This window comes from Nerophis ophidion, linkage group LG07 (assembly GCF_033978795.1).
Source record: "Nerophis ophidion isolate RoL-2023_Sa linkage group LG07, RoL_Noph_v1.0, whole genome shotgun sequence".
NCBI lineage: Eukaryota > Metazoa > Chordata > Actinopteri > Syngnathiformes > Syngnathidae > Nerophis > Nerophis ophidion.
This window is the reverse complement of record NC_084617.1, coordinates 67,686,313-67,712,214: the sequence shown is the minus strand read 5'-3', so window position 1 is coordinate 67,712,214 and position 25,902 is coordinate 67,686,313. Positions and strand designations below refer to the sequence as shown.

Sequence of the window (25,902 nt, the reverse complement as noted above, 5' to 3'; positions counted from 1 at the left end):
GGCCATTTCCCCTGCCGACCACTGAGGGACCTGCTTTTGTTAGTTTTTTTCATGGTGTGCACTTCTGCCCCATCGCCTTTGGTTAAACATTTTGGACTCACTAAATTGTTAATTTTTTGTAATTCAACCTTGCCTCTCCTCGTCCACAGTAGTGGAAGTGGTATTAACAGTAGTAGTGGCTTCTGCTTGCAAAAGTTAAGAGTTTTTTTCCTGAAGTTAACTTGCTGGGATTTTAAAGCCGTCTTGTCCGTAGCACGCCATGTTACATTAAACGCATCGGTAACCACGTTGTGATAGGGCTGGGCGATATATCGAATATACTCTATATATTGTGGGTTTGTCTCTGTGCGATGTAGAAAATGACTATATCGTGAGTATTCGAGTATACGTTCTCACGCAGTTGCTTTTAGCTGCGGGCATTCCACTACAGGCTTCTCTCACTCTATCTTGCCTCTCCTTCTCCATCCATCCATCCATTTCCGCTAGTCCCTTTTTGGGGCTTGCTGGAGCCTATCCCAGCTGCATTCGGGCAAAAGGCGGGGTACACCCTGGACAAGTCGCCACCTCATCACAGGGCCAACACAGATATACAGACAACAGTCACACTCACATTCACACACCTCTCGGTAGTGGAAGTTAGGTGGGCTGTTCACATGTGTGTGATGTGAATTGTCAGGTTTATTTGGTTAACAACGCCATTACCTGGCTTACAAAGCAACCTTATTGTAAAGATAACATCGATTGTGGCTGTAGAGGCCATTACGTTTCAGCGAGTGATGTATGTCTCCGATGGAAAAAGTGAGTTGGACATCGCTAAAAGGGTGGTTAGGTGATGCCACCAGTTTGTCAACTCCGATCATTTGTCCTGTCGTCAAGCCTCAGCATGACCATACAAATAAACGTTTTACAGCAAATTACACAGCTCTTTTCTCTCTTATCTACAAGTCTCCGTCAAACAGACACACACAATATTCCTCAATGTATATTAAATAAACACTGCATGCTGAATTGATGCACCTTATTTTTCATACACTCTGATACGAATCTCCTGCAGACACACAAAGACTCATTATGTTGTATTGGGCATTACAATGACAAACTCTACAAATACAGTACATTACAACCATAGCACATGGCACTGCTGTGTGCATTGTGCACAGGAATTCTTCCATCAACATGTGTCCCACGTGACAACACTTTAAATATACGGCCCCACACCAACAGCTCCCCTCTCAGATATTGGATAAGCTGCAGTGTATGAAGACCAGAATCTGTTCACAAATGATTACATTCACCAGCTCCAGATGCCAGAAAGAAAGGTCAGAGTTTTCCTTCACTCTTTCGCTTCCCTCCTGCTCAATGGGTTCGTGCTGAACGATAATATTCCATCCAGTAAAGTTGGGTGGCTTGGTACTGCTATCGACTCAATACTATAGCGTGAAGAGATTTATATTATTCAGTTCTTCTATGTTGATATTTACAAATGTGCCCTGGGCATTGACGTTAAAGTGAATCCGGCAGTGGAGGCTCCTCTATGGGGTCTTGGGGCACTAGGAGGTTAACCCCTTTACTACTGTTACCCCAGGTGGCCCTTGGCAAAGGCCTAGTGCCTGACTGCCCCCCTAGCCAGGGATACGGTGAAGACCTCAACGGCGGAGCAGGCGGAATCTGGTAGATTTAAGAACTACCACAACGGCTGCGATGACGGGTGAAGGCTGCAGCAGAAAAGGGTCCCCAGTCGTCTTGGACTCCATGCCACTGGACCCTGACCCGATTCTGTCAAAGATCGTGTGGTGACTGTCTGTGCACCAGTCCTCCCACGTAAAACAAAGTTACGCACAGGCATCCTCCATAAAGGGATACACCCCTACCCGAAGGCTCTTCATACTCGTTCGAGTGACCGCCGATGATGATTTACAAATACATGTTTAAATATAATGTACTGAACATATGTGTATTTTTATACATATATATATATATATATATATATATATATATATATCTTGATTGGATTATCCAGAGAATAGTGCTCGATACCGTGGTTGAGCGCAATATGTAGGTGTGGGAAAAATCACAAGACTACTTCGTCTCTACAGAACTGTTTCATGAGGGGTTCCCTCAATCATCAGGAGATTTTAATGGAAGCATTCACATACAATGGTTTATATAGGGCACAGAGTGGGTGGGTACAGGCAGGCGTAGGGTGTGGTGATTGGCTCATGTGTTACCTAGGAGGTGTTTCCGTCTGTGGCGGCATGTTGAAATGTTATTGAATATTCAACATTATTGTCTTTGAGGTTCCAAATGTGTTTGCTGAGTTCTGTAGAATTCCGCAAAGTCTGGTTTCTAAAGGAGGCGTTGTGATTATTCCATCTTGTTAATGTCCTTGCGTGTTAACACGCAAGGACATTAACACATCCGACACGTACGTAGGATTAACCGAAGGAGCATTCAAAACAAGATGGAATAATCACAACGCCTCCTTTAGAAACCAGACTTTGCGGAATTCTACAGAACTCAGCAAACACATTTGGAACCTCAAAGACAATAATGTTGAATATTCAATAACATGGCAAATTCTTGCATCCAGCACACGTTACAACAGTGGTAATAAAAGATGCAACCTATGCTTAAAAGAGAAACTGTTTATTATATATCATCCAGATCTATCATCCCTTAACAAGCGCAGTGAAATCATTTCAACATGCCGCCACAGACGGAAACACCTCCTAGGTAACACATGAGCCAATCACCATGCCCCTACGCCTGCCTGTACCCACCCACTCTGTGCCCTATATAAACCATTGTATGTGAATGCTTCCATCAAAATCTCCTGATGATTGAGGGAACCCCTCATGAAACAGTTCTGTAGAGACGAAGTAGTCTTGTGATTTTTCCCACACCTACATATATATACATATATATGTATATATAGGGTGTCCCACGATTCGATTCAATATCGATTCTTGGGGTCGCGATTCGATAATATATCGATTTTTTCGATTCAACGCGATTCTCGATTCAAAAACGATATTTTTACGATTCAAAGCGATTCTGTATTAATTCAATACATAGGATTTCAGCAGGATCTACCCCAGTCTGCTGACATGCTTGCAGAGTAGTAGATTTTTGTAAAAATCTTTTATAATTGTAAAGGACAATGTTTTATCAACTGATTGCAATAATGTAAATTTGTTTTGACCATTAAACAAACCAAAAATATGACTTATTTTATCTTTGTGAAAACATTGGATAAAGTGTGTTGTCAAGCTTATGAGAAACAATGCAAGTGTAAGCCACTGTCGTTCTTTTTTTAAATTTTTTATAAATGTCTAATGATAATGTAAAAGAGGGATTTTTAATCACTGCTATGCTGAAATTATAACTAATACTGATACTGTTGTTGATAATATTAATTTTTGTTTAACAACTTTGGGTTTGTTCTGTGTCGTGTTTGTGTCTCCTCTCAATTGCTCTGTTTATTGCAGTTCTGAGTGTTGCTGGGTCAGGTTTGGTTTTGGAATTGGATTGCATTATGTTATTGCTGTGTAGTGGTTTGTTGGATTGATAAAAAAAAAAAATAATAATAATAATACACGGTGGAAGAGGGGTTAGTCCGTCTGCCTCACAATACGAAGTTCCTGCAGTCCTGGGTTCAAATCGAGGGTCGGGATCTTTCTGTGTGGAGTTTGCATGTTCTCCCCGTGAATGCGTGGGTTCCCTCCGGGTACTCCGACTTCCTCCCACTCCCAAAGACATGCACCTGGGGATAGGTTGATTGGCAACATTAAATTGGCCCTAGTGTATGAATGTGAGTGTGAATGTTGTCTGTTTATCTTTGTTGGCCCTGCGATGAGGTGGCGACTTGTCCAGGGTGTACCCTGCTTTCCGCCCGATTGTAGCTGAGATAGGCGCCAGCGCCCCCCGCGACCCCGAAAGGGAATAAGCGGTAGAAAATGGATGGATGGATGGATAATAATACATTTAAAAAAAAAAAAAACGATTAAAAAAAAAAAGAGAATCGATTCTGAATCGCACAACGTATTCGATTCGATTTGTATTCGAATCAATTTTTCCCACACCCCCTAATATATATATATATATATATATATATATATATATATATATATATATATATATACATATATATATTTATATATATATATATATATATATATATATATATATATATATATACATAAATATATATATATATATATATATATATATATATATACACATATATATATATATGAGGACTTTGGGGACATTACACTAAAGGATATGAATGAAAGTAAATATGCCAATAATATAAATAAGGCAAATATTACAGAATCTTTCATTGATATTGAAACATAATCTATTGGCATTGGCGATACTTGCCCTTTATTCTATCATCTAGACCAGTGGTGCCCATTACGTCGATCGCGATCGACTGGTCGATCTCGGAGGGTGTGTCAGTCGATCTTAAGCCAGGCATTAAAAAATAGACATAAAAATGAGCAATCATCAATCATACCAAGACTTCACTTTCGTCAGTTGTTTGACATTCTCGGCACCCGAGGATCTTGTGAGATGACGCTGGCTGCTGCGAGCTCATATTTAAGAAAAAAAACACTAACAGAGAAACACATTTTATTTCTAGAGACTCCGTACCTACTGTCAAAACTCTAAAGACCGACAGCACAGTTCCTGTCTTCACCATAAAAGACCTGTTTCATCCTGCCTGTGCTAACAAAATAAGAGTCTCAGAAAGCTAGCGTGCACAAGCTAGCAAGCTACGGAGTTTGATGCCAATGTATTTCTCCCCCGCCCTCAGCGACCGCTTTCTCACTTGCTTGCCCACCCGCACAGTCACTGACGTCACTCACCTGCTGCCAGACATTACAGGGCCACACACATATGCTACTCTCATAACAAAGTGTTTAAAAACGAGTATGCAAGTTGGACAAATGAGATGCCAAATCCAACCACTTTCATGTGGTATTGGACAGAAAGGAGGACTTTTTTTTCCTCCATTTGAAAATGCGGACGTTATCAGCACCACTGTCTGATTCCAATCAATGCAAGTCATCAGAATCAAATACACCAACTTATATTCTTGTCTTCATGAAAGAAAGGAATCTATGTGTGTTAAACATGCTTGTATTATCATTAAACACCATTAACTTGTTAACAAAAATGTCTCTTTCATAAATAAATGAATATAAATTATAAATAGGAATGAGGTAGATCTCCTCGACTTGGTCAATTGAAAAGTAGCTTGCCTGCAGAAAAAGTGTGAGCGCCCCTGATCTAGACTATGTTTGTGTGCAACTCCAAGTGTTGGAGGCCGGCAATAGTCCAAGGAAAGCTTAAAGTCACATAAATAAGACTGTGCCTGTCCTAAGCGCATGGCAGAAGTCTCCTCCTTTACAACAAACAAGGACAAAGGCTTGTCCTATGACAGAGCCTGGTTGATGCAGATATCCTCACACTTCCAAGTTGGAAATGGTCACCATAATTAGGGGAAGTGCCAAGACTGGCAATGAACGATAGCTTTCCCTGCTTTATCAGACATGTGCCAGCTGTACACCCAGGAGCTTAGGGCTCAGTCAGCAATGTATGTCTATAGATTTTAGAGCAAAAATACAATCCGAACTAAGGAGACAACTGAGACCCTATATTGTTCGTCTTGTGCAAAAAAGTTTGCTTTAATAGTCCGGTTCATGTTGTTCAATCAGATGGGGAACTTTGGTAAGTGAAGTACACTGTCCGACAGGTTTTGTCAACTGCTGTAGAGCTCGGTTTCCAGAATAATGTCTTTCCTCCAGGCCTTGTTTCTAGGCTGTGTATGAAGAGGGTATGTCTGGAGGAAATGCTGTGATGCCATGTGTTATGTTGAGCAAGGGTAGTGGTCGGTTTGGGCAAAGATTATCTTTCTGAACAGAGAGTGAGTCATAGCTTGTTTTTAGCCTGGATATTGTGACTTGTGCTAACCGTGTCATGGATGGTAAGGATTTAATACTGCAATTAGCATACACGGTAAATTTGCGTTGAAAATTTAAGGAGTATATGTCTTAAAGCAGGGGTGTCAAACTCAAATACAGAGTGGGCCAAAATTTTAAACGGAACAAAGCCGCGGGCCAAGGTTGAACAAATTAACCTTTTAATAGGGACCTAAACAAGTTTTGCATTAAATATTGAACAAGCAAGGCTTATATAACTTTAGTGACATGCAAAATCCAGTTTCAAACAATAATAATAATTAAAAAAATATCAATGGCATATCAAATAAAATTTAAATAAAAATGTTATGCCTTTTTTTCTATTTGCAATCTTCTGAGGTAAATATCCAATTTTTTCCACAGGCTAATAATGCATTTGAAAATAAAATAACAATAATGAATGAACCAAACATTCAAACTTTGAAGTAGCAAGAGAAAATGCATGAATAAAACGTTAATTATTGGTCAGTTTGCTGGAAGTTTCCCGGAAAAGTTAGTGCTGCAAGGGGTTCTGGGTATTTGTTCTGTTGTGTTACGGTGCGGATGTTCACCCGAAATGTGTTTGTCATTCTTGTTTGGTGTGGGTTCACAGTGTGGCGCATATTTGTAACAGTGCTAAAGTTGTTTATACGTCCACCCTCAGTGTGACCTGTATGACTGTTGACCTAGTATGCTTGCATTCACTTGTGCGTGTGTGTGTGTAAAAGCCACAAATATTATGTGACACGCTCTTAGTATGGAGGAAAAGCGGACGTGACGACAGGTTGCAGAGAACGCTAAAGTCAGTGCTTTAAATGCACGCCCCCAATATAGTTGTCCAGGTGGAAATCGGTAGAAATTCGGGAGGGGCACTGAACTTTGGGAGTCTACCGGGAAAATTAGGAGGGTTGGCAAGTATGAGTATTAGCGGTGAATGCGGTGTTACAGCGGCACCGACGCTGTATAACACCGGCGGGCCAGCTCTAATGCTAAATTGATATTGCCTCAAGGGCCAAATTAAATAACAAGGCGGGCCAGATTTGGCCCGCAGGCCAGAGTTTGACACCCATGTCTTAAAGCATGAGTAAACGTACACTTTGATGGAAGGGTTGTCAAATTCATTATCGTGGACGGTAAAAAAAATACCTGCCCTGTGTTCCATGTGTGGCACTTGCAATATGTACCAACCCTGTTATCTAAAAACATTTTTTTTAGCTTCAATTCTTTTAATAGGAAACAATATTATTTGATAACTTATTAACAATATTTTAATTGCAATTAATTGGATTTATGTAGCACTTTTTAGTACATTTTCAAAAGTCAGTCCGTCCTAAAACTAGCAAAGTGACATTGTTTTTATTACTGTTCTATCCATCACAGCAATAGAATGGCTACCCGATACCACTGTTTTCAGTCATCCCCAGCTGTCTGTTGCTTCTTCAAACATGTATTGTCCAACTGCTACAGATTCACTACACCAGACTCACCAATTGCATAGTACATCTATTCTATGCACATGCAGGCTACCCAACACTCAGTGGCCAAACAGTACAAACCCATTTCCAGGAACATGGAGAAAACCTTGAGTAAACCAGGGCTTAATGGACAGTAGCCTCCAAACACTTTGTCCCAGGTTCTAAAATTGTCATTGACGGAATCTATTGAGCAAGTGATAATTTGTCAGGAGGCCTCAAGGTTATATCTTTGTAGTACTACTACCTACCCTGAACTCTGGTGTACGATCAATAAATCCCATTTAGCCCGACCAGCTGCTACATCTAAAACCATATTTCTTCTAAAAAGATTTTCAGTCAATACTTCAACACAACCCATTTAAAAGTTGTGGTTAAACTACAAAAACTAATATCTCCACTGGACAGTTATGTGATTATGCTGGTTTATTAGTCAATTAATACTTATTTTTTTCACCCCTAAAACCCTATAAAGGTGTGCAGGTAGTGTTTAAAAATATATATATACATCCAATCCAATCCACTTTATTTAAATAGCACATTTAAACAACAATAACTTTTCCAAAGTGCTGCACAGCCATATTAAAAACAATTGTAAAAAAAAATATAATAATAAATAAAATAAAATGAAAAAAGTATATATATATATATATATATATACATATATATATATATTATGCTCCACCAATGACTGAATAAAAACAAAAAATAAATAAATATAAAACCAATAAAAACAATATAAAAACAAATATGATTAAAAACTATTTTAAAGGGTAAAATCAATCAAAACAGTAAAATAGAAATCAAAGTGTATAAAAAACACAGAGGACAACAGAGAACAGAAGACCACACAACTCACGTAGTGTTAAAAGCCAAAGAATAAATGTGGGTCTTAAGACGAGACTTAAAACACTCCACTGTGGAAGCAGTTTGAACATGGAGCGGCAGAGTGTTCCAGAGCTTAGGGCCGACCACAGAGAAGGCCCTGTCTCCCCTGGTCTTAAGTCTGGTCTTGGGCACCACGAGCTGGAACGGGCTCTCGGACCTCAGAGCGCGGGCAGGAATGTAAATTTGGATAAGGTCCGAGATATACTGAGGTGCCAGTCCATGTAAAGATTTAAAAACAAACAGCAATGTTTTAAAATCAATTCTAAAATGAACAGGGAGCCAGTGCAAACTCTGAAGAATTGGGGTTATATGCTGGCGTTTCCTGGCCCCTGTTAAAAGTCGTGCTGCCGCGTTCTGGACTAACTGCAACCGGGTATATTTCGGCTTCAGTACTCTGGAATGCCCTACCGGCAACAGTTAGAGATGCTACCTCAGAGGAAAAATTCAAGTCCTACCTCAAAACTAATTTACACACTCCATCTTCTAAATAGACCCCATTTTAGATAAGGTAATTTGCTGCTTTTCTTTTGTGTCCCCCCTGGAGAAGGTACGAGGGAGTTGCCAATGTGGATGGAGCACTGGCTGACCCGAGGTGGACCTGGTGTGTAGCTGATAAGACTGAGCCTGGAAGAAGATCTTCCTTCCACTCCCTCCTATGACTACCTGTTGGTCTACCGATTGAATGGACTCCTACATTATCTATTAGTTTGTCCGTTCAATAATTCTAACCCCCAGACATCCACTGCAGCCGATTACCCTGGATGGGTGGGGTCCCTACATCTGCGGTCCCCTGTAAAGGTTTCTTCTTTTTCCCCAGCTGGACTTGTTTTTAAGGTTGTCCTTGTCCGGACAATAGTTTAGATCCGGGGTTGTCATTGTGAGGTTGTGAAGCTCTTTGAGGCACTTGTGGTTATTGGCTATGTAAATTAAATTTGATTGATTGAAAAAACACTTTCATATTGCCATTTTGCCTTCATGGCTGCGTTGCAATCTGGATCAGAAAGGACGGAGGAACAATTAAGAAAATAACGGTTCTGTATCTGAAAGACTGACTACAATGTTGAAGTTGTCACTGCAAAGCCTTACAAGAACACCCTCAGGGTTTAGATGGTTCTTTTGATTTGAAGTGTGGATAGAAAAGTATGCACTGATACCCCTGAGCATACAGTAATTGTGTGGAGTGCATGGGGATCTGAAGTGCATTGTCAGCTTTGCAGTACCGGGTGATTCATCTGTCTCGTTGGTAAACAGGAAATGTTATCAGGTGTTCCTGATGGCAATGAAGTGGCCACGCTCTGATCAATAACATTCTGGTCCTTTGCTGATCTCTATCGCGATAAACTGGACCAATTCAATGTGCAATGTTGCTGACTACTGCTGAGCTACAACCAAGTATTGCACTTAAGACCGTGCTTATCTGGTTTTGTGTTTATTCCTGATGCCATCAATGCTAACGATCTTTGGAAAGATCATCCTGTGGCCAACCTTATTGTTAATCCACTGCAGCCGGATGATTGCAAGCAGGAGATCCAACAACTTTGATATTTCATTCATTAAACTGTGGTGTGACTACACTGACATGGTCGGATACAAACACCAAATCTTATTTTTAAAATATGTTTGACGTGAATAGCATACTGTTTGGTTTCATGTGACATCACTTCCAGATGCTGTTGTTTTGTGTGGAAATCGCTCCAGTAAGGCTTTTGTAAAAAGTTATAACAAGAGTTCCTTAGATAGTTTGTTTTAAAAGGTAAAATGTTGTTAAAACAACCAAAGAATTCAGAGGAACAATCTTTCTCTGCTGTATTAAAGGAGAACTGCACTTTTTTTTTTTTTTTTTAAATGTTGCCCATCGTTCAAAATCATTATAGGATTCAAAAGATGATAAAAACACGCTAGCAAAGTGTGGCTAAAGGGAGTCATCATTGTAGCCTTCAAAGCCCTCTAAAACAACATCAAAAACATCTATCAACGTTTTTCTTCTTCTTGCCCCTTCAGCTAATCCTTCGTACACATAGTCACACTCCCTTTCCTTAGTTTAAGTATTGTTTTATCATTATATGTATTATATATATGTATATATATATATATATATATATATATATATATATATATATATATATATATACATATAAAATCATAGTGCTTTACTGACCTCTTGTGTCTGTGCCGTCAACTCCCCTTGCAATACATAACAAAAATGGTAGCAAAACTAGTTTTGAAAAAACATTGACGCAATCAACATCTTTACAGGGGAAAAAGCAGGATTCAGTTATTTCCCATAAATCATCTGCTGCGGCGCACGTTCAGTCTGCGTTTCCCTCCTCTGCGGATCCACCCGGAGGACCCGCGGACAGCGCGCTCGAACACGCCCCTGCTCAGGCTGAGCGCAGCACGCCCACGCACCGACAAGCCTGCACTCTATTACCAATCTGCTCACCTAGTACTGATGAGGGCAAGCTCAATAAAGGACCAGTGGACCCAAGGATCGGCGCGGGAACTTAGTTCGAATCGCATACCGTAAGGCTTATGTTCTCTCTGTCTGCGCTTTTCCCTCGTGTCTGACATCCTTGTTTCTTCTCCCGTGTTTCCGCAGTGTTTTACTCTTCCATTGCCCTGGATTTGGACTGCCTCCCTCGTTTCCCGACTCCTTGCTCGCCCCCGGACTCTGACGTCTCTCTCTGCCCCACGGACCCCTCGCGGATCTTGGACTCCTTTTGCCTTGCCCTCTTTGGTTTTTGTCTGCTTCCTCATTCAAACATTTACAGTAACAGCTAAAATACATAGTCTTACACCATATACACTCTTGAGTTTTTGTCACACTCCATTTCCTTAATTTATTTGGTAGTATTGTATACATACATTGACTATATATATAATAAATTGTACTTTACTGCCCTCTGGTGTCAGTCTGCCGTCACCCCCTCTGCAATACCATAACATCATCGACCATTTGTCTTAACGCGTAGAAAACTTTGAGGGATTTCTTAGTATCACATATCTGCCATTGGGCAAACCACAAATGTCTCTTGGCAGTATTTTTTTGACTATAAGCGTTGTCAAGACAGAAGAAAACTTATTAAACCCGTTCCTTGATGGTTAATATGCAAAATGTGTATCGAGAGTGTCTAATTTTTATTATCAAGTAGTCATCATGTCAGTATTTCCAGTTCAATTTGTGCATGTCTATTTTACAATGAACTGAAAGGTTATTCCAGCCTGTGTAAATATAATCTGTGATGAGGTCCCAAAGCTATATCTTACCAGTGCTGACGTCTTTATACTCCTTGGAGAAGTGTTGGTTCTGGTGAACCCATTCTCCATTGCATTTAAAGAAGATCTGCAAAGCGGGTGTGGCGCGACAGCGCAGCTTAACGGGATTGCTCTTGACTATGTAGGCGTCTTCTGGCTCCTGGATGAAGTGCGGCAGGGTGCCCTGCGCCGCGGTTTGGACATCCCCTCGAGCACCTGCAAGCAAACACTTAAGTTATTTGACTGAAAACATTCACTTTTACTTCCTCTTGTGCATACTGTTTTATTTTGAACAGTGTCAACAGTGACTGCCAACAAATGTAACATGATTGCTGTTTTGAATTTTCCAATCATCAGAAAATAACATATTCCAGAGAGGTGATTGTGCACAAGAGTATACATCTATTCCATTAGAGCAAAATTGGTCCACTCAGAGCAATTTGTAGATAAATGGATTCACAGCAAACTAAGTGGAAGGGAATCAAGAGGGCACTGATTAGCCAAATTGAGGCTGTGGAGTCTGAATGTAGAGTATATCTGGCACATTTTGTTTGAGACTATAACAGCTTCTTTGCTGCTGTCAGCCTGCAACGGTCTCTTGACAAGCAGTTTACAAGCATTGTTCCCTTGCAAACCACAATTGCATTTGAAAATTAAGCGATGCGAAGGCTTTTTCGAGGAACCATGACACGGGCTGACATCAGACATAACCTACTGAGCATGTTTGTGCTCTTGCCACCCCAGAAATCCTTGTTTTAATTACACGTCAAACCAAGATAAGTCCACAAATCTAAGCTAAGTCTCCTCATTATTTTTAAGGCCTTTTTTGTGAGATTATTGCAGCTTGAAATGTCTGATTTAGTGTAAGATTTCCCCTAAACATTTTCTGGTTTTGATTTTTTTCCAAAATAAATCAACTCAAGTTATGGAAAAAAAATGCCAACATGGCGGTGGCATATTTTTAGGGACCGAATGTCCCTTTGGGACAAAGGACCCTATTGATTTTCTAAGGTTTTATTATCATTATTTTACCGCCGCCTCTTTGAGCTGTAATTTGACCCCCTTAACATGCTTCAAACACACACATCAGGCCTGGCGAAAATTGCGATCTAATCAAAAAACCAAAACCCAAAACTCAAAATTGAGCTCTAGCGCCCCCTAGGAAAAAACACAACAAAACTTCTTGTAACTTCCGTTAAGAATGTCGTAGAGACATGAAACAAAAACCTCTATGTAGGTCTGATTTAGACCTAGATTTCATACACTGACCTCCTTCAGCAAAAATCGACAGGAAGTTGGCAAAAACCCCTTCAAAACAAAAGCTTCCTAAAAAATGTCATTTTTTACTCTATGAGCTGTAATTTGACCCCCTTATAATGCTTCAAAACTCACCAAACTTGAGACACACATCATGATTGGTGAAAATTGCAATCTAAAAAAAAAAAAACCCCCAAAACTCAAAATTGCGCTCTAGCGCCCTGAGGAATAAAACACTGACAAAACTGCTCTTGGGAAGAAAACACCGACACAACTGCTTGTCACTTCCGGGAAAGGAATGTCGAAGAGACATGAAAAAAAAAACATCTATGTAGGTCTCACTTAGACCTATATTTCATTAATTGACATCCTTCAGCAAAAATCAATAGGAAGTTGGCAATTACCGCTTCAAAACAAAAGTTTCGTAAAAACCCGTCACCTTTTTTCAAACATTATCTCCTCTCCTTTTGTGTTGGCTTCAAACTCGCACAGGAAAGAAATTGAACCCTTTTGATTAAAAGTTGCGCAAAGAGTTTTTCTAACTGATACGGTTTTGATTTTACGAGCCTTCAAAGAATGCTGCTGCGCTGCTGCCGTCTCAAGATGGCTGCTTAACAGCAGGAAGCACCAGCGTGACCACACAATGCAGAGAAGGTAGGTACTGTGCCGGTAAAGATATGTTGACTGGATGAAAGAAGGAGGCACCAGTTTGACTCCAGGATACAGAGAAGATAGGTAATGTGCAGGTAAAGATATGTTGTCTGGGTGATGGCAGGAAGCACCAGCATGTATGGGTGAAAGAAAGAAGCACCAGTGTGACCCCAGGATCCAGGGAAGGTAGGTAATGTGCAGGTAAAGATATGTTGTCTGGGTAATGGCAGGAAGCACCAGCATGTATGGGTGAAAGAAAGAAGCACCAGTGTGACCCCAGGATCCAGGGAAGGTAGGTAAGAAGCGGGAATCGAACCGGCAACCCTCAAATTGCTGGCACGGCCACTCTACCAACCGAGCTATACCGGTTGGTAGAGTAATGGCAGGAAACACCAGCAAAAGTCAGTCCCGTGCATCACTGCTTGCAACTTTAATAATTATTGAAGTCACAAAGTGCATTATTTTTTTTAGCATGCCTCAAAACAGCAGTTTGGAATTTGGGACATGCCCTCCCTGAGAGAGCGTGTGGAGGTTGAGGTGGTGGTGGTTATGGTAGGGTTTGGGTTAGCGGGAGTGTGTATTGTAGCGTCCCGGAAGAGTTAGTGCTGCAAGGGGTTCTGGGTATTTGTTCTCTTGTGTTTATGTTGTGTTACGGTGCGGATGTTCTCCCAAATGTGTTTTTCATTCTTGTTTGGTGTGGGTTCACAGTGTGGCACATATTTGTAAAAGTGTTAAAGTTGATTATACGGCCACCCTCAGTGTGACCTTCATGGCTGTTGACCAAGTATGCCTTGCATTCACTTGTGTGTGTGAAAAAAACGGAGATATTATGTGATTGGGCCGGCACAAAAAAGCAGTGCCTTTAAGGTTTATTGTCGCTCTGCACTTCTCCCTACGTCCGTGTACAGCGGCGTTTAAAAAGGTCATACATTTTACGTTTTGAAACTGATACCGATAATTCTGAAACCGATACTGATAATTACCGATATTACATTTTAAAGCATCTATCGGCCGATAATATCGGCAGTCCAATATTATTGGACATCTGTAGTTAAAAATAAAATTATTTAGTTACAGCGTTACAGACAATTGTTACACATACAGAATTAGGTCGCATGCTATTGTCAAGAAATGTAGTTCAGCCTCGTACATGGGCTGTGATCAATTTTAAAAGGTTGTGCAATATAGGAAGCAATTACAGCGTCTGTTGTGGCCAGGCTGGAGGTTCAGAGGCGGGATCCCCAGTGATTACAGAGCAGAGATTGTCAGTTATAGGTTGTTTCTGTGAGATGGTCTTGGTGCGGCACACAACCTAGCGGTCTACAAATCTGATTGACTGTGGCAGGTATTGACAAGCTGTTTCCACTTCCCAGAAAGTGATAACAGAGCGAGAGCGTAAGAAAGGGAAGCAAATACAGATGTGAATGCAAACACATTTATTCTATAAATGTGTCCCCACAGTCACATCCAGGCGGATGTATTGGTATAGCGCTTTCCGTACCGAAAAGAAATGTACGCAAAGTGCTTTACACAGTTGAAAACAATACCCTGGTGACCCAGATCCCCCATTATCGCACGCACATAGATACCAAACACAGATACCCACCACACACACACACACACACACACACACACACACACACACACACACACATCGGGATGATGTTCGAAAACCGGTTCTCCTGATTGTTCGATAAGAAAAGAACCGATACCAAACACATAGATACCAAACACAGATACCCACCACACACACACACACACACACACACACACACACGCACACACACACATCGGGATGATGTTCGAAAACCGGTTCTCCTGATTGTTCGATAAGAAAAGAACCGATTTTATGGATTCAAATCCCTTTTTGAGAACGGTTCCGATTATCGAAGCCATTATAGTAAAGAAAAAAATTGGGTTCTTTATTTGAATCCCCGGGAACGAATCCCGTGTCACAGGAAATGTCCTGAGGCACGTTACAGGAAATGACGTAGCTCAGTCATTCAGCGGCAGATACAGAAAAGCAACAACAACGGACTGGAAAAAAAACGCTCCAAGGCATGGCTTCACTTTACTAAGAAATACAACGAGGAAACTGCTATCTGCAATTCTTACCAGGCTTCGCTTTCCTGTAAGGCAGGGGTAGGGAACCTATGGCTCTAGACCCAGATGTGGCTCTGTTGATGACTGCATCTGGCTCTCAGATAAATCTGAGCTGACATTGCTTAACAGGATAAGTAATGAATAATTCCACTTTTAATCACAGTGTTAAACATAACTTTCAAAATATAAAACATTCTCATGCATTTTTATGTTCAAGAAGTTGCATTAATGGTAAGAAGTAATTTATTTATTATTGTTTAGTGTTGGGCTTGCCCCCCTGGGGTCTCTTCAGACCACCAAGCATCGACATGAGAGCCTGTTTTAGGGTTAAAATATTGTTGTTTTTTTTCAATTAGTCTCTCAGTTGCTTTCCAGCAATTGTCTTTTTCTTTCTGTCCTCACTCGCGCTCTGGCTCCAGCCCCAACGCTGTCCCTCCTCCTGGCTGCTGCTTATAACAGAGCGACAGGTGTTTGGATATAAAGGCCCAGGTAGGCCTCCTACGCACCTGTCGCTGATTTCGAGGCCGGTTCTGGCAACATCCCGTTTTGCTGCAGGGCCGCAGGCCACGCCCCCTCCACAGTTAACTTCAGAATAACAATGTTAATACAAAGAATAAGAGACCTATTATACTCTGGAAATTTTGGTCTTACTTAAAAATGCACAAATTTAGTTGTGTTCAGTGTTAAAAAAAATATTATATGGCTCTTAGGGAAATACATTTTAAAATATTTGGCTTTTTGGCTCTCTCAGACAAAAAGGTTCCCGACCCCTGCTGTAAGGGGAGCAGCACAACAAACATGTTGACAAGCAGTCCCAGTGCTGGTGCTGGTGAGTAACTAACGTTAACTGTTGCCCGTTAATTTTCATATCTGCTCACTTGTAGTCTTTAGAATAAAATAACGTTACCTCTTATGTCAACCAGGACTGCAGTAACGTTAGCTAGACTAAGGCTACCTAAGCATAGTCAGTGGTTAACAGTAACGTTAACGTTAGCCTTTTTGTATTTGTCTGATAACGTTAACGGTATCTTGTAGCCTGCACCACTGCAGAGTTTGTGTCATGAGGGCAGTTCTAAATTTTGTTTACTCTTGGGGCGGTATAGCTCGGTTGGTAGAGCGGCTGTGCCAGCAACTTGAGGGTTCCAGGTTCGATTCCCGCTTCCGCCATCCTAGTCACTGCCGTTGTGTCCTTAGGCAAGACACTTTACCCACCTGCTCCCAGTGCCACCCACACTGGTTTAAATGTAACTTAGATATTGGGTTTCACTATGTAAAGCGCTTTGAGTCACTAGAGAAAGCGCTATATAAATATAATTCACTTCACTTCACTTTAAATGTAACTTAGATATTGGGTTTCAGTATGTAAAGCGCTTTGAGTCACTAGAGAAAACACGCTATATAAATACAATTCACTTCACCTGTTTTTCTACTCCCTTACCCTCTTGTGTCTGTAAGTCTCCTACCCTGTTAGTAGTTGCAGGTGTGCTGCCAGTCATCCGAGTCCACCCGTGCCAATCAACCACCAGACTTAAACCCTGGATCTCCACTCAGCCGGTGCCAGTTCGTCCGTTGCCTAAGGTATAATCCAGCCCTGAGCTCACTAACTCTGACTTTTTGTTTTTGTATTTCCTCAAGTGGAAGACAGACTTTTGAGCCAGTTTTCCTGTAGCTGATTTTTCGTTACAACTGACTTATTTTCTCCAGTGATTTTTTTTGTTATTGAATAGAAATTTGTTACGGATCTGCATTTGGATTATTATTTTTTAGAGGCCACAACAGTTTGCAGGTCTGTCTAATAAATAATAGAAATGAATGCAGGATTTTCCCTGCATGTATTTTTCTTAGGCAGCCCATTTAAAGGGGCACTAACAGTCATATTTATTTATTTTCTTACATTTTTTTCTTAAAAAATAAAAGTGAGTTTTTGTTAAACCAAGTATTGTGTGTTTTTTTCCATATCCAACTACCTATCTGGATTCAATAAGAGAATCGATAAGGAATCAGTTCGATAAAAGGATTCGATAACGGCAGCGAAATCGATAATTTCTTAACAAACATCATCCCTACACACATATGTAAACAAATGAATGCATGGCTGAGTACAGAGGAGACATGTGAGTAAACACTATCACATCTTAGCCAGGAGGTCATCAGACCCCCACCATTGCACAGCCAACAACCCCTGAGGTAGATGGCTCATCTCACAGGAAGCACTTCTGGGAAGTAAAAATAATAAAACTTGCAAAAATAGTCAGAACCATCAGTAGAGATATAGAAAAAATACAAGTTAAACGTATGAAGATAAAAAAAATAACAATAATAAATAAATAAATAAATAAAAAAGATAAATATGAATATACAGCACTGCGGTGGAGATGGTAAGCAGCACCAAGTTCCTGGGGGTGCAGATAACTGACAATATGACCTGGTCCCTGTCAGAGTTATTTGTTGATGAACCCCAATATGCAGAGACGGAGGCAGGCATAGAATCTGAAAACATGATTTAATTAAAACTAAACAAGAACAAACAAAAAGCATGCACGTGGGCGGAATAACAAACTAAGGGAGCTAGCACTGGAAGCTAGAAAACAAAAAGGAACTTTAGCATGGAAGCTAAAAAACTGGAAATAACTAATGCTAACAGAAACAGCTTACCGCTACGACGACCAGGACAAAATGTAGCACGACAGGTAGTAGCTGTAACAAAACGACATGACATGTAGTACGACAAGAGTGACATGTGGCAAAAACAATACAACGATCCAGCAACTGACACAAGACAAAGCAGGTACAAATAGGAGCGGGCTGATTGGCAACGGGTGTGGCCAGGTGCCAATCAGCTGCAGCTGAGGAGGAACACAGCACTCAGGGAACAAGACAGGAAGCTGACAAAATGAGAGCACTAGACAGGAACTAAAGACAGGAGATACTAAACACAGAGGAAACAGACAAATGCAGAGGAAAAAACTAAAACATAGACAAACTGTCAGGGGAAAGCCTGACAGTCCCTACACACCGGAGCTCTTGTAAAAAGAGCTCAGCAGCGCATGCACTTTTTGCGTCGGATGAAAAGAGCACACCTCTCTCCCTCCATTCTCACCACATTCTACAGAGGCACTATAGAAAGCCTACTGACCAACTGCATCTCTGTCTGGACCGGAGCCTGCAGTGCCTCGAACTGGAAGTCTCTCCAAAGAGTGGTGAGGACGGCGGAAAAGATCATCAGGACTCCTCTTCCTCCTATCCAGGTTATCAGAAAAAGCCGCTGCCTGACCAAGGGTCAGAAAATCTGCAGAGACTCCTCCCACCACCACCAAGGACTGTTTTCACTGCTGGACTCTAGAAAGAGGTTTCGCAGCCTCCGAAGCAGAACCTGCAGGTTCTGGAAACAGCTTCTTCCCTCAGGTCGTAGGACTCTTGAACACATCATAATAATCCCTCATTTTGAGTTAACTGACTCGCTGGTCATGTATCTTGGTGCAAAGAGCCTCCAATGTGGGGCTCGTAGGTCAAATTTGGGTAGTTTACCAAATGTAATAGCTATTCATACTTCATAGTATTTGTTGAAACATGTTATAAATACAAACTATGTGACAGTAAGAACTGGTTAATTTATACAATTTGAACAGTAAAAAAAGGTCACCCTGTCTTTTGACCTGAAGCTTCTGGGCTTAAAAGTCAGTCCCTAGTTCCTGGAGGCTCCATGCTTTGGCACAATGAATATGGTCTCAGGCCCATGGACGCTCTTTGATGTGCGGTTATTTATGCAAAGCAAAAAAAACCCACAGAGACCACAAGCAGAGCGCTGTGTGACCCACATTCAGTTTGGACTTGGAAGTGATGCGCATTGCCAAGTTTAACACTGGCCGAAAGTACACAGCATGCCTAATTCATTCAGGCTACTCATCTCATCCAGTCCAATCTCGAGCATGTCAATTTTTCTAGAGAATAACCAGTAAGTCATTGAGGGTCCAAAAAAGGTACAGGTATTATTGTTGATAAATGTAAGAATAGGTTGTATCATTTGATGATTTGTTTTGCTCAACAGCTGACAGTTATATCAGCTATATCATGTGTCGGAGTGATTGAAATTCGAAATTTCAATAATTGTATGTCTACGCTGGTAGCCAAGTGTATTGTTTTTACAGAATATGACATTGTCAATCAAATCGTGGCTTTATTCCATTAACATTCCATGCCACAGATTTTCTATGAGCATTTCTACTCAAATATACTGTTTTACTGACTAAAGCTGGAAGAATACATTCTCACTACCCATTATTGGTTTTATTTTGTCACTGGCAAAGCTCTGACTCTGCCCAGCTTTCAGACCAATACTTTCTTCATCCTCATTTTAAACACATACTAAGTGAGTGCCCTCCAGTTGTCATGGTAACAAAGGCAAGTTTCTCATAGTACCAAAAGCAGATGTCGCAGTCTGACACAGAATGTTTTGCAAATGTCTAGCTTGGTGGTAGACTGCAATGCATCCATTATTTTATAATGTGCAGCTATTGTTCTCTGATGGATCCAAATGAAGTACAGCTAAAAGCTCCTTAGATGAATATGAATGTTTTTTTTAGTCATTATGTGTCCCGTCCTGTGATTGACAGGTGACCAGTCCAGGATATACAGCATATCAGTATATACATATATGTATATTGTGAATTGTGAATTATATTTAAATAGCGCTTTTCTCTTGTGACTCAAAGCGCTTTTACATAGCGAAACCCAATATCTAAGTTACATTTAAACCAGTGTGGGTGGCACTGGGAGCAGGTGGGTAAAGTGTATTGCCCAAGGACACAGCGGTAGTGACTAGGATGGCGGAAGCGGGGATCGAACATGGAACCCTCAATTTGCTGGGATGGCCGCTCTACCAACCAAGCTATACCGCCCCTATACATATACATATATATATATATATATATACATATATACACACACACACACACATGTATATATATATATATACACACATATATACACATATATATATATACATATATATATACATATATATATATATATACATATATATATATATATATATATATATATATATACATATATATACATGCATGTATTTCCATATATGTATTTATATATATATATGCATACATGTGGTATATATGTATATATATATATATATATATATATACACATATATACAGAATATATATATATACGTATATACACATATATATACAGCATATATATACGTATATACATATATATACAGTATATATATACATATATATACAGTATATATATACAATATATATATATATATATATATATATATATATATATATATATATATATATATATATATATATATATATATATATATATATACCACAGGGATCAATACTAGGACCAACCAAAATTGTGATGTACAGTATATTGCAAATGCAAAAATTCGGAATGAAAGAGGTTGTGCGCTGACAATATATCTTCGGGTGGACATCCAGCCCCTGGTTTTCCAGGAGGGAAATTTGCTTCCCACCAGAACCTCCTCTGTTTCCAGGTCAACTATCTAGTGCTGTGCAAGCTAATTTCCCCTGCTATCGTCTGTGCAAGCTTTCCCTCTTTGCAAGTTGCCTGCCAGCTTGTCCATGCAATACTGCCCTTATGTGTTTGGGACATCTCATGCTTACTAAAGATGCCTGAAGCTTTTTTACACTTCCACTTTCAACCATGTATTCATTGTTGTGTAATTCTAATACAGTGCCAAAAAGTTGTGAGCGAAAGAATCTTGCAAGTGCAAAAAATGAGCATTCACAGGAACCTAGTGACGCCCCTGTACTGTGCCGTCGGTAATTGGCCCCTGTACTGTGCCATCAATAATTGGCCCCTGTACTGTGCCATTGGTGAGTGAATTAGGTGACAGTGTCAAAGCACTTTAGCCTATTCGCCATTTACATCTTGGCCAAAGACCCGTAATAAGGTAACCTAAAAATGTCACTGTGACATTTATATGTGACGTACAGGCCCTGCAAATGGGCAAGCCTTAAATAGTTATGCAAGCTGTACAGCAAAAAGTTTTTATGGGTTTTTTTTTTTCCAGGTTCGGGCCATGAAAAAAATATATAAAAGGGCCATGGAATTGATATAAAATAATAAGACAATAAACAAAGAGTACACAAACACAAATGACAAAACTTAAGTTAGAGAAGTTAAATATTGTTTATGTTCAGGTATGGAATTAAACTGACATTAACTTATCTACAGGGCCAAACATAACAGATACATAATTACGCCTGTACTGGCTCACCTGCACTGGCTTCCTGTGCACTTAAGATGTGACTTTAAGGTTTTACAACTTACGTATAAAATACTACACGGTCTAGCTCCATCCTATCTTGCCGATTGTATTGTACCATATGTCCCGGCAAGAAATCTGCGTTCAAAAGACTCCGGCTTATTAGTGATTCCTAGAGCCCAAAAAAAGTCTGCGGGCTATAGAGCGTTTTCCGTTCGGGCTCCAGTACTCTGGAATGCCCTCTCGGTAACAGTTCGAGATGCTACCTCAGTAGAAGCATTTAAGTCTCACCTTAAAACTCATCTGTATACTCTAGCCTTTAAATAGACCTCCTTTTTAGACCAGTTGATCTGCCGCTTCTTTTCTTTTTTCTCCTATGTCCTCCCCTCCTTTGTGGAGGGGGACCGGTCCGATGACCATGGATGAAGTACTGGCTGTCCAGAGTCGAGATCCAGGATGGACCGCTCACCTGTGTGTCGGTTGGGGACATCTCTACGCTGCTGATCCGCCTCCGCTTGGGATTGTTTCCTGTGGACGGGACTCTCGCTGCTGTCTTGGATCCGCTTTGAACTGAACTCTCGCGGCTGTGTTGGAGCCACTATGGATTGAACTTTCACAGTATCATGTTAGACCCGCTCGACATCCATTGCTTTCGGTTCCCTAGAGGGGGGTGTTGCCCACATCTGAGGTCCTCGCCAAGGTTTCTCATAGTCAGCATTGTCACTGGCGTCCCACTGGATGTGAATTCTCCCTGCCCACTGGGTGTGAGTTTTCCTTGCCCTTTTGTGGTTTCTTCCGAGGATGTTGTAGTCGTAATGATTTGTGCAGTCCTTTGAGACATTTGTGATTTGGGGCTATATAAATAAACATTGATTGATTGATAAGATATAATTATTAAATGGGGATGGAGTATCGGTGCGTGCAAAACAGCAGCAGGCTGGCTGGCGGGCTTCGACTTTCACACATAGGTACTAGAAACCAGAGCCAAGGTGGAGAGTCAAATAGAAGAGGGTAGAGGAAGGAGAGAGAACTTAAATTGGTCCTTACACCCACCCCCAAAGATGCTTCCTGCAAATGCCGCGAACTCAAGTCTGATTGGAGAGCACCGACTCACCCAGTCTGCCAGTGGTGTTTGGGATTTGGCATGTACAACAAGATTCTGGGATTTTGATTGGCAGTAGAAGCCAGCATGTCTCACTTGTAACACACCTGATGACAGGAAGGTTTCACCAGAAAAGACACATAACAACCTGCTAGATTAGACATTCTTCGAAAAATGCTACCTTTACCCTCTGGATTTCTTCGACGGCTGTAAGAAACTAACCTGACTCTCGCCAGACCCATGTAGTCCGCTGAGCTCCACACAAGGGTCTGGGTTCGAAGGCATTGCAAACTCCTTCCGGATAGCGAAAAATAATGAACCGATCAGGATCGCCAGGTGGGATTTCATAGATGTGACGTAGCCATACTTGCCAACCTTGAGACCTCCAATTTCGGGAAGTGGGGGCGTGGTGTGGTTGTAGGCGTGGTTATAAGGGGAGGAGTATATTTACAGCTGTTGTGTGCGCACTTGTGCACTGCACTCTCTAAAAGTCGTAGATGTTATCGTCACATATGCATGATTGATTGATTGATTGAAACTTTTAGTAGTAGATTGCACAGTACAGTACATATTCCGTACAATTGACCACTAAATGGTAACACCCGAATAAGTTTTTCAACTTGTTTAAGTCGGGGTCCATGTTAATCAATTCATGGTACAAATATATACTATCAGCATAATACAATCATCACACAAGTTAATCATCATAGTATATACATTGAATTATTTACATGATTTACAATCCGGGGGATGGGATGAGGAGCTTTGGTTTATATCAGTACTTCAGTCATCAACAATTGCATCAACAGAGAATTGGACATTGAAACAGTGTAGGTCTTACTTAGTAGGATATGTACAGCGAGCAGAGAACGTAGTGAGTTCGGATAGCATAAGAACAAGTATATACATTAGAAATACATTAGATTATTTACATTACGTTATTTACAATCCGGGGAGATGGGATGTGAATGGAGGAGGGTATAAGTAAAGGGTTAAAGTTGCCTGGAGGTGTTGTGGTGCATGTACAGTAGATGGCAGTATTGTCCTGTTTAAGATTGTCACAACATTGCCGTTTACGGCAGACGGACTGCTTTACGGTAGACGAAAACGTGACTGCTGTTGTTGTGTGTTGTTACCACGCTGGGAGGACGTTAATGAAACATTCTAACAATAAACCCACATAAGAAACCAAGAACTCGCCTTCGATCATTCTACAGTTATAACGTCATTGGGCGGACACGGTGTTTATATTGTGGGAAAGCGGTCGTGAAAACAGGCTGTCCTCACTCAGGTGCGCATTGAGCTGGCTCCGCCTGAATTTCGGGAGATTTTCGGGAGAAAATTTGTCCGGAGAGGTTTTCGGGAACGGCGCTGAATGTTGGGAGTCTCCTGGAAAATCCGGGAGGGTTGGCAAGTATGGACGTAGCGCCGAAGGGACGGTTTGATTCAAACAACAATGGCGGGACATATTCTAACATTGATTCTGCTGTTGCAACTGTTTTGTCAAATGTATCGAATATTAATTATTTATAAACTGAACAGAGAATGATTTTGAAGGCATTTATTGGTGGCAAGGATGTTTTGGCTCTTCTTCCGACACGGGTTGTGTCAGGCTTTCCCCTGACAGTTTGTCTATGTTTTAGTTTTTTCCTCTGCATTTGTCTGTCTCCTCTGTGTGTTTAGTATTTCCTGTCTAGTGCTCTTATTTTGGTTCAGCTTCCTGTTTGTCTCCCTGTGTCCTGTTTTCACTCAGCTGCAGCTGATTGGCATCTGATCACACCTGATGTCAATCAGCCCGCTCTTATTTTACCTGCTTTGTTCCTCCAGTCAGTGCTGGATCATTCTGTCAGAGGTATTTGTTGATGAACCCCATGATGCAGAGAAGGAGGCAGGCATAGAATATGAAAACATGATTTAATTAAAACTAAACAAGAACACACAAAAAGCACGCACGTGGGCGGAATAACAAACTAAGGGAGCTAGCACTGCAAGCTAGAAAACAAAAAGGAACTTTAGCATGGAAGCTAGTGGATAGCAAACAGAAAAACTGGAAATAACTAATGACTAACAAGAACAGCTTACCGCTACGACGACCAGGACAACATGTCGCACGACAGGTAATAGCTGAAAAGAATCACAGACACAACAAGAGCAACATATGGCAACGACAAGTCCGAATGACAATACAATGATCCAGCACTGACTGGAGGAACAAAGCAGGTAAAATAGGAGCTGGCTGATTGACATCAGGTGTGACCAGATGCCAATCAGCCGCAGCTGAGTGAAAACAGGACACAGGGAGACAAACAGGAAGCTGAACCAAAATAAGAGCACTAGACAGGAACTAAGGACAGGAAATACTAAACACACAGAGGAGACAGACAAATGCAGAGGAAAAAACTAAAACATAAACAAACTGTCAGGGCAAAGCCTGACAGGTTGATTTCGAAGTGAGCGGTTGAAGTAGCACGTCATTCAAGATACCGGACAAGCGGTTTTTTCCAATCACATACCATCTATCCATCCATTTCCCACCGCTTATTCTTTTCGGGGTAGCGGGGGGCGCTGGAGCCTATCTCAGTTACAATCGGGCGGAAGGCGGCGTACACTCTGGACAAGTCGTGACCTCATCGCAGGCCCAACACAGATAGACGGACAACATTCACACTCACATTCACACACTAGGGCCTATTTAGTGTTGCCAATCAACCGATCCCCAGGTGCATGTTTTTGGAGTTGGAGGAAGCCGGAGTAGCCGGAGGGGGCCCACGCAGTCACGGGGAGAACATGCAAACTCAACACAGAAAGATCCCGAGCGCAAGATCGAAACCCCTTGTGAGGCAGATGCACTAACCACTCGTCCATCGTGCAATGATTTTTACTTCTGAAATACATCTCCAATTGAGAACTCCATGATTCTTGTGTGGAGCTCAGCGAACTACA

The 25,902-nt window shown here is 41.1% G+C and overlaps 1 protein-coding gene across 1 annotated transcript in view; it reads right to left on the bottom strand.

The window, feature by feature from the left end:
* unc5db (unc-5 netrin receptor Db) overlaps positions 1 to 25,902 on the bottom strand; it is a 135,377-nt gene that overhangs the window by 85,567 nt on the left and 23,908 nt on the right. The window contains exon 3 of the mRNA XM_061906954.1: positions 11,594 to 11,797. Within this exon, the coding sequence (XP_061762938.1) occupies positions 11,594 to 11,797 (204 nt within the window). The remainder of the gene's footprint in view (positions 1 to 11,593; positions 11,798 to 25,902) is intronic.